This window comes from Ricinus communis, chromosome 5 (genome assembly GCF_019578655.1).
Source record: "Ricinus communis isolate WT05 ecotype wild-type chromosome 5, ASM1957865v1, whole genome shotgun sequence".
In the NCBI taxonomy this organism is placed as follows: domain Eukaryota; kingdom Viridiplantae; phylum Streptophyta; class Magnoliopsida; order Malpighiales; family Euphorbiaceae; genus Ricinus; species Ricinus communis.
The window spans coordinates 23,990,477-24,004,582 of NC_063260.1; the positions used below are offsets into that span (position 1 = coordinate 23,990,477).

Below are 14,106 nucleotides of genomic sequence, written 5' to 3' on the forward strand. Positions count from 1 at the left end.
TCTAATCAAGTTTGTTCTTTTTTTTACTAATATCACTTGCTGTAGCAGCCAATTCCATGTCTCAAATCTCAATTCATAGACTTATCCTCTCACACTTAAGCTCTAGATTTACATATCCTAAGCTAGCTGCATCTCTCATACTTAAAATTAAACTTGTATTATAGTACTATATAAAGTTTGTAATTCTTTATTTTTAATGCTAGCCATTTACAAAATATTATTATGCTAGCAATAACAGATATTTTAATAATTTATATTTAAACAAGAAATTATTATATTTGTGAGTGGACTAAATTGCAAAATAAGTTATTCAAGAATCTAATTCCAATTCTCATACTAGTTTTATTCGGATGTCAATCATGCTTTTTTAATGTATTTGATTATAGATAAGATTTGAAGTTGTGTTTTCTCTAGATGTGAGAACCAAAAATAGCACCGAACTGCATTGTATTGAACAAAAAAAATTAATTTAATTCGGTATGTTGTCATTTATATTTGGTATGGTACCGGTCCTTTAAATTTAAAAAATAAAACCAAAATTTAGTATACTACTAGTGGTTTATAAGTAACTGAATTGGACCAATCCGTGCTTAATCCTAATTCTCAACTATACTAGCTTAGAATCTCTCATGTCCATATCAAATATGATATATTGTGTTTTATAATTTCCACTTTAAAATTATAATAAAATGAATGAAATTATATATAGAGATGGAGATTTATTAAATGATAAAATTTTAATAATTGATTTAAAATTAATAAATAAGATTATGCAAATATGACCTGCGATATTATCTAGAAAATAATAGGGTCTCAATTCTATTTAATCTATTGCCTTTGAGATTTTATTATCTACTTTATTTTTTTAGTTTAGATTTGACTGTTGAGAAAAGTATTGTATTTACAATATATATTACTTTCAATTATAATTCTATAGATAGAAAGAGTAGAGAATAAATTTAGTTTATATATGAATAGAACCTCCGGATGTTTTTGACTGTTGAGAAAAGTATTGTATTTACGAAAATAAATTTTGTTGTCTTTTAATTCATGTGAAATAATTTCTTTAAGAATCTAATTTTCCATGAAGTATACTTTCCAAAAAAGATAGACTATTTATATCGAAGAGGGCTTTAGTTATCCCAGTCTGCTTCAGCTGCATGTTCATATCTCTTTATGGTTGAATCATGATTTGAGTGGTCCTTTTATGACCGAGTTGTTCCGATTTAGTCCATTTTCTTATAAAAAAGATTTAAGTCTCCGAGTCTTTAATATATATATATTCTTACAAAAAGCTAGGCTTTAATATTTCGCAGAAAAAGAAAAAGAAAACATAACAATAATACATAAGCGAAAATAAATCTTCTTTAATATACTGCTATAGTTCAAAAACTCCAATTATTTGGGTACTGGATCGTCTATTATTATTATATTTGGAAGAAGAAAAATAATGCAGATACAAAAAATGCTTAAATACAGGAAAAGTTTCGACACTATATTATTAAATATTAAAAGACAGACAGAAAAAGTTTCATAATTAATTGACCAAGAAGCTACAAGGAAAAATAAAATGTTATAATTAACATGCATGTTTGAACTTCTATGACTGGTCGTTGAGGCTGATCATGAACTCACAACTCCTGCAGTTGTGGCTAACCCTAAACCAGACAGACCCAACCAAACAAGCAATCTCTTCTTCAGCTACCTCACCACTTTGAGTATGGTGTTCCTTTCCATATCTCTTCCTCCACCTAGAAAAATATTTTATAATTATAACGCAGTTTTTGGGATATACAAGAAGATATGTATCTTGAATGCGTATTATTCTTGATAGGGGAGAACTTAGACGTGGTAAACGTAGCATCAATTCGATTGTTGGGGGAAGTTGAACACGTACCAAGTGTTTTTCCAGAATTTATTTTCAAGATCGGATTCAATAAATTTGGTTGGTTTTGTATCACCTTCTTCTTTTCCTTATGGAGCGAGTACAAACTTAAAATGCCTCTTATCAAACATGGACAAAAATATATAATTACAAAGGCTCTTACATTAATTTATATCAAGGTATAGTGCAGTGACTTGCAAGTTATTCGAAACTTGCCATTTGATGTCTACCACTTGACAAGAAGACAGAAGATGCAATTAATATAAAGGACAACGAGGAATTGAAGCTGTTATGATTATACAATTGTGGCTACCAATTACTTAGCTTGACGAATTGGATTAATATCTATAAACTAGCGGCTATCGGGAGTTTGAAATAATTTAATTAGCAAAAACAATTAATAAGGTATAAAGGTTAACTTTCTTTAAAGTCTAAAGAAGTGAATGATAATAAAGAGGGTAAAGGGTCCACATTTGGACTGTATTAACCTAAGCTTAGAGATATAAGTCAAACACCAATAAATTGGATTATGAACTACCCCCTATTTGCCTCTATGACAAAGCTCAACATCTTGATCTAAACTTTGACATGGAAGTTTCTTTTAGGAAGACAAATGTAACGAGGGGATGATGCTAGTCGCCATGATCAGAACTAGGGTTTTTAGAAAACTTGTTCAAGATAATCATCTTGGTAAAGATTTTGATACTTCAACCAATCAAGAAACCACGAAAGAACATTGTTCTTCTTGTTCATGAATTCATTCGAAAAAACCAGAATGTTTCTTGAAGCTTATACATACGTGTCATGTAGTTTGTAATGGTGCGTATTGCCGTTCTTATATATAAACGTATATATAATGTGCGTGTCAAATGAAACTTGATCATTTTCATGGCATGCTGTTTTGCCAAGATGTGCACGCATGTGAATGAGAACGATATTAAATATGCTTAGCAGATAATTATGGTTAAGATGACCAATAACTGATATTTACAATCATGAATTATGACTAAACAACTTATAATTGGCAATCTAACCAGGATGCTCATTGTTTAATATAATAAAACTAATAGAACCAAGTAAAAAATAAAAAATAAAAAATAAATGGGAAAATTAAAAGGTGTATATATATATATATATGACTGCTAATATGGAAAATAAGAGTGAATAGTGAGAACATGATTTTCTTTAAAACCGTCATTTGGTGAATGATTAAAAGAACTTAGAAGATAAGTAGATTTGGCAAGTTGTTAATGACTCCTCGCTATTGTTCTTTGATAGGGAAGCAACTCATGTAATGCATATTAGAAGGAAAACATGGAGATTTCTTGACATTTATTATTATCATTATTATTTCTGGTTCCAGGTTTTGACAATTTTCACTTAGCACTACCCTATCTTAAGACCAAACTAAACACTATTTCTAATTTTGTAGATTTCCTCCTATATATAATAAACATAATATTAATATCTTCCTCTTGTTCACTACAGGTAGAGGTATATATATAAATATATGCGAGATGGAATATAAATATCCAACAAAACACTAATTGTATTTTGAAGATTTTGACTTAATTAATTGGATTTAACTATGCTTGTTTATTTCATAACAGATATCAGAATCTATTTATAAACTAATGTTTGAAATGTTACTTAGAAATTTGACCTTTAAGTTGAGCAAAATCTTTTCCTTTTGTTGATGAAATGAAAATATACACCTAACATAGTTTAAATCCTAAGATTGATGAAATGATAGTTACTTTTTAAAATAAATTGCTCATCATAATAATTATAGATTCTGATAAATGGAAAAATCCAAACTCAAATCTGACAAGCCTACAGTTCTTGTACTGAAACCAATCTCTATTTTGGTACATACGTACTTGGTGTTTTTCACGTATTCTTTCATATTTTTCCTCCTTTAGCCGAAACCAGTTGCAACTTGCAAGGATGATTCCCAGAGTGTGAAAGTCGTTCGAATTCTTTGGAGGATAATTTCTATAGAGGTTTTTTTATCGTTGCTGATTGGATTATTTTCCCCTCCAAGCAACAACCCATATTTTGTCCCTAACCTATTATTCTCGGTCTAATTTTGTGTCTCTCAATTTCAGGGCAGAAATTTGTGGTTCGTTCGTTCAAGGTTATCAGCCTGCTAAATAATTGGAACAACAGTAGAACAAGTAAATGTGTCGGACGGGTATCAGTCAAAATTTTATTAATGGTTTCTCATAGCCTCACTTATCTAAACATATCTCTGGGCTGTGCAAGTGGTAAAAGAAATTAAAGATTACCATATATAAACTGCCCTTCGCTTAACCAGAGAAAGAAACTGTGATAAGAAAAATTAAAGGTGATGAAATATATGGTCAATGTCCAATACATAAAGAAAATTGAAAACCCAACAGACAGATTTTTCTTTGAAAATCAAACGGTTAATTAAGTTGTTAATACTAAAAAAAAAAGGAATTTATGATATCAAAGGTTATCCTAAATAAGGACACGTAAACGTGGTGATGACGAAATGGGTGATGGAATGGTTGAGTAAGAGTGCAACCAGGAGGAGTGGGGTTGTGTAGGAAAATGGGAAGAAATATTGTCTTAGTTTCTTTTTCTTTTGTGTGTTAATTAGATGTAAAATAGGTCACTCCTTTTGTCACCTATCATTGTTTGTCACTCAAATATTTCTGTATACCCTAACGAGCCATTTTTAGTTCCCATATCCCTTTCACAAACCAATGGTGGTCCCCTCTTCTCTTCTTTCAATTTTCTTTTTTAAAAATTAAATTAAATTTATATATCCATTCCAATTAATCTATTAATTCAAATGGGTCCAGAAATTCAACTCCATCATGCTACTCCGTATGTTAAAAAAGAAAATTATCTCCTAAATTAATAATCAGAATAACAAAATCCTATGTGGTTATTTTTTTTCTAAAACAAAAGAAATTCTTGATTAAAATAATTTATTAATTTATTTTGCACTCTAAACATGTGTGTTTGTGTTATATTGTATATAAATAATACAGAAAATGTGTGCATTATTTGAGGGCAACAGAGTTGAGGGCTTTATTATATAAAGGTGGCTGTGGGGCTTTTGAGTCTTTACAAGCAGTGTTGGTGAATGGTGAGGACTTTTCTTTGCATTAGTAGTGGAACTTTCTTGAATTGAAGCTATAGTGGTCTAGTGCATGCGCTAGCTTGGCTTGTGTGACATGGGCCGGCAACCTTGCTGTGATAAACTTGGTGTCAAGAAAGGGCCATGGACAGCTGAAGAAGACAAGAAACTCATCAACTTCATTCTCACCAATGGCCAGTGCTGCTGGAGAGCTGTTCCTAAGCTCGCCGGACTCCGGCGATGCGGCAAGAGTTGCCGTCTTCGTTGGACTAATTATCTTCGTCCTGACCTCAAGAGAGGTCTTCTTACAGAAGCAGAAGAACAGTTGGTTATTGATCTCCATGCTCGTCTTGGCAATAGGTTAATTCCATTCTTTCAACTTCATGCATTTAATTAGTGATTCTACTGATGGCGTTTGGTGCGGTGGCTATTATGATTGTTTAATTTCTTTCTCCATGAAGAAGATAAATATAATGCGTTTTGAAGTCAAGTGTTTGAATAGGTGACTTGTAGTTAGGATCTCTACATTTCAGGAAGGTGCACCTAATCATCATGTAAGATATGCATAATTAGTCTGCTAACCAAGATGTGATTGATTGTGATAATGATATCTATAATCTTTATCATGATAATCGTTACTCAGACCAAATTCCTTATAAATTAGATATGTACTTACGAGCAAATAAGAAGGTGGCATGAGGATAGAGCTATGAGAATGAAGTTCAAGAATCACATTCCATATTTGTTTCTAAAAATTAGCTTAATTCTTTATGGTGCATTTTATATCTGCTTAATCACCAAATCAAAGAACTCTCGCAGTTTTTCCAACTCTTGCAATTCTCGGTTTACTTGTTTTTCTTTGTTTTAATTAATATGGTTATGGTTTTCGCTTATAGGTGGTCCAAGATTGCGGCTAGATTGCCAGGAAGGACAGACAATGAAATCAAGAATCATTGGAACACCCATATCAAGAAAAAGCTTCTCAAGATGGGAATTGATCCTGTAACACATGAACCTTTCCACAAAGAAGCCAAGACTGAACAAATCTCATCACATGCTGATAATTTTTTGCCGGAAACTACCAATAACATGGACAATAACAACAACAACAATTCCCAAGAAAATAACGATGGCAACGTTAACTCCTCGGAGGACAATTCAAGCTCATCGCCACATGAAAATTGTTGCAGCGATGAATCAGTTTTATTAGATAGTATTTGCAATGATGAAACTTTATTGAATAGCTTGTGGATGGACGAACCTTTTCTAGTGGACGCATCGTGGAGCCATAACAATGATATTAACAATAATAATCCTCCAGCAATGGAAAATACTGATATGGGTTTTCCATATTCATCATGGGAAGATAATTGCACCTGGTTATTGGATTGTCAAGATTTTGGTGTCCAAGATTTTGGATTTGATTGCTACGACAACAGCATCGAATTTAATGCATTAGAGATGGAAGACAAGCGCTAGCATATGTATAATTCATGTACATATCATGAATATGATAGAGGCAGGTAGGCTCTTCATCCCACAGGACCCACACCAGCTAAAAAGCTCCAACCTGAAAACTATGGTACGGATCCAAGTATGAAGTTAGGTTCTCATCAAGTGCTGTATTTCTTTTTCTTATGCTTCAGATTGGTGTTGGTGTTGGAGGATTGAAGTAAACCTGCTTTTTATATTTTGAGGTTTCTCACCAACCAAAGTCAAAACAGTGATACCAAACCAAAGATCATTAAAATGTGACATTATTATTCTTCATGCTTTTACTAAATGTTGTAATCTTATGTGTAAGATGTAATAGCTAGGGACAGGTTGGGGCACTGTCCCACAAAAGAAAAAAGAAAAAAAAGAATTGCTAGTGGCCTTTTCAGGAAATTAATTATACATTTGTACATAGTGTTGTATGATCACAATGCAAATGAATTGGATAAGTATTATTTATTGTTCTAAATAACTTTGGTGGGAATGCAGATCCAGCAATCTTTTTAAAGTTTTTTAAACTTCAAATTTATTTCTGTTTTCTTATGTATATGCCTTTTCTATTCTTTTAACTACCATTCTAGCTACTCCAAGCTCCACAATATTGCATTTTAAATTATGTTTTTACATATTAAGAAATTCCATAAATTGAAACTACTCCTGAGCCTGATTTCTTCCTGTGGCTTAGGCCCTGGTAATCACCAAAAAAAAAAAAAAATCTTTCATCCTATTTCATTTCCTGTTTTAATGTTTTGCTGGTATTATAATACTTAACAATATATGATTTGGTAGGATTATATTAGATTTTCCATTTACTGAGTGCCTTGATTCTTGGAAGTAGGTTAATTATTAACGGAAATTAATTAATTAAATTGAATTAATAATTTATTTATATGCGTCAGCGACGCATAGGACAGCTTTTATATTAAAGCATGGCATATCCATTTAAAAGCAAATATATGCCCTATTTAAAATTGTACTTTATATAATATTCATCATATACCCTTTTAAAATTGCAATGTTTCAATGGCAACTATATACATAGTAAAAAGATAATCCAAATAATTCAAGTGTGATCTCTCTTCACTTATTGAATTGCAACGCGTGGCGCAACCAGGATGCTCTTATGAGCTATAAATGCATAGCTTAATGGTGTTAAAGTAGATGATAATGTAATTTAAAGTGATGGCAATCCATCATTAGGGTTTTCGTTATAGGAATTAACTTGTTTATTTAATCTTCTCGTCAACAGGATCTTCAAGAGAAAACAAATGCATTTTGAGCAGGCTTGGCAGCACTAATTTAATGGCAGTTAAAGCAATTAACTGGATCATGATCTTTTTACATGATAACATTAGCTAGCTCTAGTTCTTTGTGGTGCTGAATATCAATTTCGACAAAGCACTATATACTGTTAGCTGTCCCCCTATCCACTCTACAGCCCACTAATTAACCAACTAGAAATTGATAGATGCATTTTAGTTCTGCCCTCAAAATAATTGAGGATGACTAATTAAGGTCAGAAACTGCCTTGTCGCCATATAATTAAGGAAAACCATGGTGTTATTAGTGTTACCTTTTTACTTATATTAGAAGTTTATACCTGATATACGAATCTAGGACAGATCAAACTCAATAGACTTGATGCATACAGAATTGGGTTTTCAAACTTTGATAAGCAATGCAATGCCAGCTGAAGTGGTCATTTACTCCAAATTAAATTAAGTATCTCTAGCAACCCCTGATTAAGCTATGATTATTAATAAATATGTCACCATGATTGATCGCTTCACGAAGAAGATTTCAGGGAATGGTGTCCTAAGCAAATGAGGTATACAAGCTAATCTCTCATCAATTTTATAATATTGACTGGATTGTGACATGGAGAATAGACCTTAATTAAATTCAACATGGGTATCAATCAGGTTTGAAAGTTGATACTGAGTTGGTATAATTTTGTATCTCTAAATATACTAAAAAGATGTATACAAGAAAAAGAAAATGGCAGATTTGTAGCAAGTGTGATCTAGAAGAACTTGCTATATTAAATAGCATAATCATAATACTTAACACAGGCTAGTAGTGCAATGTGAATTTTCTTAAGCAACAAGTTAAAAGGCAGATAATTGCAATTAACAATATTTAAGAAATATGTCAATGAAGTTACATATCTATATAAACCCCAATAATACATTTCACAAAAGAAATGATTATTAAATTATGTTTTCTTTTTTAATCAAAGATTAAATAGTATTCAGATAAGGTTTATGATTACTCTGAATAATTTAGTTTTCCAAATAAGTTTAAAGCCGCATCCCATGCTCTACCAAATTGTATATTCAAGAATTAAATGCTGATGATAAAAATTGGACTATGAGTGGAATAAACCCACCTTCGACCCAGGCTCTAAAGGGCTTAAAAGTTGTGCTATTTCTCTTGAACAAGCTTTAATTTGATACAGACATATAACTGAGAGTGCAGAGGGAAAGGTACTTATATCAAGAATGGCAGTACAGTTTCTTGTATTGTAGACCAAGGTAACTTTTTGGTACGTATTTAGAAAAGTAGAAAAGGAAAGGATTTCAAAGAAAAGAGCAGATGAGTGCTGAATAAGGTGAAGAGATGTGGAGACCCTACACCTAGAGATACAAAGCTAAATGCCTATGGTGGCATAGACATAAATCAATGGTCTTGAGAAGAAATACAAAAAGAAAAATAAAAATAAAAGGGGAGTGATTGCAAAGTGGAACAAGGGTTTGACAAGTTTTGATGAAGAATACAGATTTGATGATGCATTTCAGCTTTCAAGTGTTAATTTGAAAAGAACAATGAGGAGAAGAAAAGTTGGCCATCTCTTTTGATGTGTATGTACCATCTAAAGCTAAAGCTATGTGGCTCCAGTCCACTCTATGTTCTATATCTTTAAAGCTTAATCATGATCTGTTGAAAAAAGAAAATGCCACTGTTCATTACCTCACCAATGGAATTTGGAACCCTAAAATCCTACGAGGGTAATTGGATTTAAGGGCCGGAGGAGGGGAGAAGCAAAATATAATTAGTTTTAGGGGATGCCGAAATCTAAAATTGCATAAGAAATGAACTGCAAAAATGCTATTTATTTTTAAAGAGAGCAAAGACATCCCTCGCGCAAATAACTCGAATTTGCTGCTCGGCCATTAGGTTAGTGAGTATTTATCAACTAACTTACTAACAAAAGAAATATGTGTCAGATAGTATTAAAATAATTATAATTCGATGATTATTTAAAATTATTCTTGAATAATTACTAAAATAATAACATATACTAACCATGGTTGACAAAAAACAGAAATTGATATTGATAAGTTGATCCAGATGTGTATATACACATATTGTTGCAAAGCAGTGGTCATATTTGGACTACTTAATTACATATAAAATTCAGAACAATTGACAGAATTTGGCACTTGTGCTGTCATCAGTTTTGAGAGACTTCTGAAACAATTGGGCATCATGATTTTCTGAAAATTATTTTGAGATTTTGAAAAACATGGTTATGGGCTTCCATACTTTTTGTTATATTTTTGAGTGTTTGACCGGAGACACTCTTTTCCAGTTCATTTGTGGAGCACACAATCCATCAACATTTCATTCTTCGGGAATAGAGACTTGTTTGGATTTTCTTTTTTTTTTTTTTTAAATTATTTCGAATAATTTAAATTGAAGTATACATCCATATGTTATACAAAATGCAAATATCAGACTATTCAACTATTTTCCCATATCAGTCTTATCAAGTAGATGTTCCAACTATTTAGTGTCTTGATACCATACTACATTTTAGTGTTTCTTTTCTCTCCCCAGTATTTCAATAACTTTAATAAGATGTTATTTTTAAGATATAAAATAAAATGTTAGGGATCAATTTTAAAAAATATAGTATCTTTTTTTATTTTTTTTTATTTTAGACTTTAATAGTGGACTACAAATGGCAGTTAGTACTTTTAAAAGTAAAAAAAAAAAAAAATGAAAATGCATAAAAGAAAAACCCAATTATCATCATCATCGTAAATATTATTACTACTATTATTTTAAGATACTGAAAAAGTTAAAGACTCTTTTGTGTACGAAATGGGATTTGCGTAACAAAATGAGACATTTTCAAAAGAACCCAATCCCACTATCTATAAAAAACACTTGCCGGCCATGGAGAGACCTTGCCCTCTATTTCTAGTTCCATTATATTGTTGCCAAAGGACATGATAGCATCCCCGAAATTCACCATCTCCGCTGAAAAGTTCACTCTTAGTTCTTCAATTGCCTTCTTTTCTTATTTTTAAATCCCTTTTGTTCTTTTGTTGGCTTTTACATCCATTGTAGAGCTCCAACATCACTCTTAGTCCTTGAGTTCTTGAAAGCCCTTCTTTACACAGTAACATCAGCACCAATCATATCGTAGCTTAGTTCTCTATCAACTCAAACTATGATGGCAGAAAATATTTTCCCAATGATAGAAATCTATTAAGACTCAGCTAATGCAACATGTATAGTCCACTTAACTACAACTGTGTTCAACTTGTAAACAATAAAAACAAAAACAAAAATAAAAATAAGTAATAACACTATATTTTGCAGTTAGGCACTAAATAGATCATTAATTCCTTAATTTATTCAAAATTAATATGTTCTAATTAATTGCCTAGATTTGTTTATACGACCGGATTCGAGCCATACTTGGGTAGAGCTAATCATGCTTGAGCTCTATCTTGTATGTTTTATATACTTTTTTTTTAGATTATAAAATATATACTTTTTTAAGTTATAAGTTGAACTATAAAGTTAAATTCGACCAGCCTTACCAAACTCGTTCAAATCCAAAGTTTAATCATACTACTTATAACTTGGGTAGTTGCGTTAGTGAAATTAGAGTTTTAAAAATCAGACTGGCTAATTCAACTAATAATTGGTGGACAGTTCAGTCTAATAAATATAAAAGTCGAATTTATAGCTTAAACGGATTGGACTGGATTGAACCAGGTTAAACTAATCAGACCAAAAATTCGATTTAAACTGTTTTTTTTTATATATTTATAAGAAGAATTATCAAAAAGATAAAAAAAATTTATAATATCAATAATTAAATGAATTTGTGCTTATATTCATTACAACTTGCATTTAAAATAAAATAATTTTTTTTTAATTTACTGTTTATACTTTTTTTATTACAGTTTATATATTTCATTTTTATTATCTTATTTATAGGATATATTCTAATATGTATTTATTTAATTTATTATTTAATTATACAAATTTTAGTGTTTGAGCTTTAATAGATATTACTAAAAGTTGATACTTTATTATTAGTTTATTGTAGTTATTATATAAAATATAATAAATAAAATATAATCATTTTTATTAGACCGATCTGTTAAATTAGTAAATGATATTTTAATTGATTTGCTTTCCGGTTCAATTTTTAAAAGAATTAGTGAAACCTACTTTTCATAAATAGATCTTACAATAAATTTAATGAGGCATATTTTCCACTTCATAAATCGATATTACCAAAATTTGTTAAGAGGGGCCTACTAGAGTTTGGGTTGGGCCCTAGGCCCCATCAAGAAAAGGGCTAACGAGTAAAGAGGACTCATAGTACCTATCATAGACTGTATCTCATCATAGTAAAACCCTTCAATTAATCCAGAAATCGCTAGCTTTCTTATTTGGAAAAAACAGTCGAAGAAAAAAAAAAAAGAAAACCCTAATTAGAGGAATTGGATCGTGATCAACCATCAACTCTCGCTCCATTTCTTCTTTTACAGGTATGCAAATTTTTCATGTTAATTTGATTTTCTTTTCACCCTGGAACAGATAACTAATAATGATAAACAATGGCATTACATTTGTTAAACCCTAGCATTTCCTATATCCTATGCCAATTTTACAAGTACCGGGAGATTGTGTGAGAGAGAGTATAGGGGTTTGCTAATTTTGGTGGATTGATTGATGCATGTATGCAAGAGATAGTATTTGTTGTTTGATTGAATCTTAGTGCTCTAATTGATTTGTTGAATTCATATAGAAATTGTTGGTGGCATTATGCAAATGTTTGAGAATTTCCATTTGTTTGCGAGTCAATGAACTTAGAAACAATTTGATCAGTGCACCTGTTAGTTACAGTTCATAGGAATGTTTATGATCTTACTCCGGTGTCATCATTGTTGTTTTTCACATGACAAACTGTATTAGTTTCAGTTGATCAGCTAAAAATTTGAGCCAAATTAGTATATTGTAAATGTTGGGTCGAATTGGTTCAGTTTTATGGTTGAGCTAGATAATTAGAAACCTTAGATGTTTATTTCTGATTAACGAAATATCTTATATGGATGTTTTCAGGTAAAATTTTTGGGACAGTGTTATCATGGGCGATTTTTCAATTCAGATTAGTCCCGATCTTGTTAATAGGCTTGTTAATGATGGTGAGAAGTTGAAGAAGAAACCGAGGAGAACTAAACCTAAGATACCACGAGAATCTGCCCGTTCTCAAACTAAGGTGAATGAGAAGCATGATCCTGAAGTACACAAAACCGCTCCTTCTCCTGGATGGCCAGTTCAACCTCCCTTGTTCTTTCCAGTACCTCCACCTGCGCACTCTGCGAACACAGAGTTAGACGCAATCAAAGCTGTCATTCAGGAAAGTGAAAAGGTTCTGGAAAAGCTGCAGAAGCAGGAGGAGAGCATGGTGAAAGAAGTAACAGAAAGAGCCAAGGATCTTCGCGATAAGGAATTCAAGCTTCCATATCAGAAGCCTATGCCCTGTTTAGCTGATTACGACGCTTGCCGGACATGCTACAAGGAGAATGGTAATGATATACTGAAATGTGCCCCTCTGACTAGGAGCTATTATGATTGTGTTCGTAGAGTTAAACAGCAAGTGAGTTCAGCAGATAAATAGACTTTCTTGAAGGGAAAATTTTCCGCGCCATATACATGATTGCAGGCTAATTGCCAGTTTGAGAGATGAGACAATTGCATTTCTGCGGTGCAAATAAACCAAACACTGATATTATCATAAGTGTTGTGTATGCTGTGCTTTCCTGATGCCATTTAGGATTTTGTTTAATCTTCTACCTCTTTCCATTTCTGGACCGTGTTTTAGTTGGGTTCCAACAATTTAACCCTTGGGAGTTTGCGCAGCCTACAACACTTTTAATTCCTGCACATTTCTGCTTACAGCTTTGTGCTGTTGAAATCAGTTCTCTTTGGTATAGCACAAAAAATGAATCACAAGTATATGATACTTTCATATTTTATTGCCATGGTATTGTCTTCACTGTTATATATGCAGGCAGCAAATTTTCTTGAGAGCCATTTTTAAGTTCTTTTTAAATGTTGTTTTAAGATGGGTTGAATTTAGTTATTTAAAATAATATATACTGATTTCTATTTTCTTTAATAGCTATAATCCTATTAATATACAAATCCTACAAAATTTAAGGATTAAAATGGAAATTTTTTTTAAAAAAAGGAAAGATAATCTACTAGATAGTGGAGTAATCATCGAGTTTGTGCGGAGTGAGTTTACTCATATAAGCAAAGGGCAGCAGCCACAGAAAGCTAAATTTTCATCATACAAAAG

General features: G+C 31.7%; 2 protein-coding genes across 2 annotated transcripts; both read left to right on the top strand.

Annotated features, from left to right (window-relative positions):
* Window positions 1-4,967: 4,967 nt before the first annotated feature.
* LOC8272127 (MYB-like transcription factor ODO1) lies at window positions 4,968-6,960 on the top strand. The gene is made up of 2 exons (XM_002509543.4): window positions 4,968-5,357; window positions 5,894-6,960. Exons 1-2 carry the CDS (start codon window positions 5,095-5,097, stop codon window positions 6,474-6,476), a joined length of 846 nt encoding a protein of 281 aa, XP_002509589.1. The 5' UTR covers window positions 4,968-5,094; the 3' UTR covers window positions 6,477-6,960.
* Window positions 6,961-12,137: 5,177 nt separating this feature from the next.
* LOC8272128 lies at window positions 12,138-13,786 on the top strand. The gene is made up of 2 exons (XM_002509544.4): window positions 12,138-12,289; window positions 12,864-13,786. Exon 2 carries the CDS (start codon window positions 12,889-12,891, stop codon window positions 13,420-13,422), a length of 534 nt encoding a protein of 177 aa, XP_002509590.1. The 5' UTR covers window positions 12,138-12,289; window positions 12,864-12,888; the 3' UTR covers window positions 13,423-13,786.
* The last annotated feature ends 320 nt before the right edge of the window (window positions 13,787-14,106 follow it).

Excerpts from the sequence above, each read along its gene's own strand:
- LOC8272127 (XM_002509543.4), top strand. The coding sequence starts at position 5,095 with ATGGGCCGGCAACCTTGCTGTGATAAACTTGGTGTCAAGAAAGGGCCA. Across the intron at positions 5,358-5,893 it reads CATGCTCGTCTTGGCAATAG|GTGGTCCAAGATTGCGGCTA; the intron begins GTTAATTCCATT and ends TTTCGCTTATAG.
- LOC8272128 (XM_002509544.4), top strand. The coding sequence starts at position 12,889 with ATGGGCGATTTTTCAATTCAGATTAGTCCCGATCTTGTTAATAGGCTT.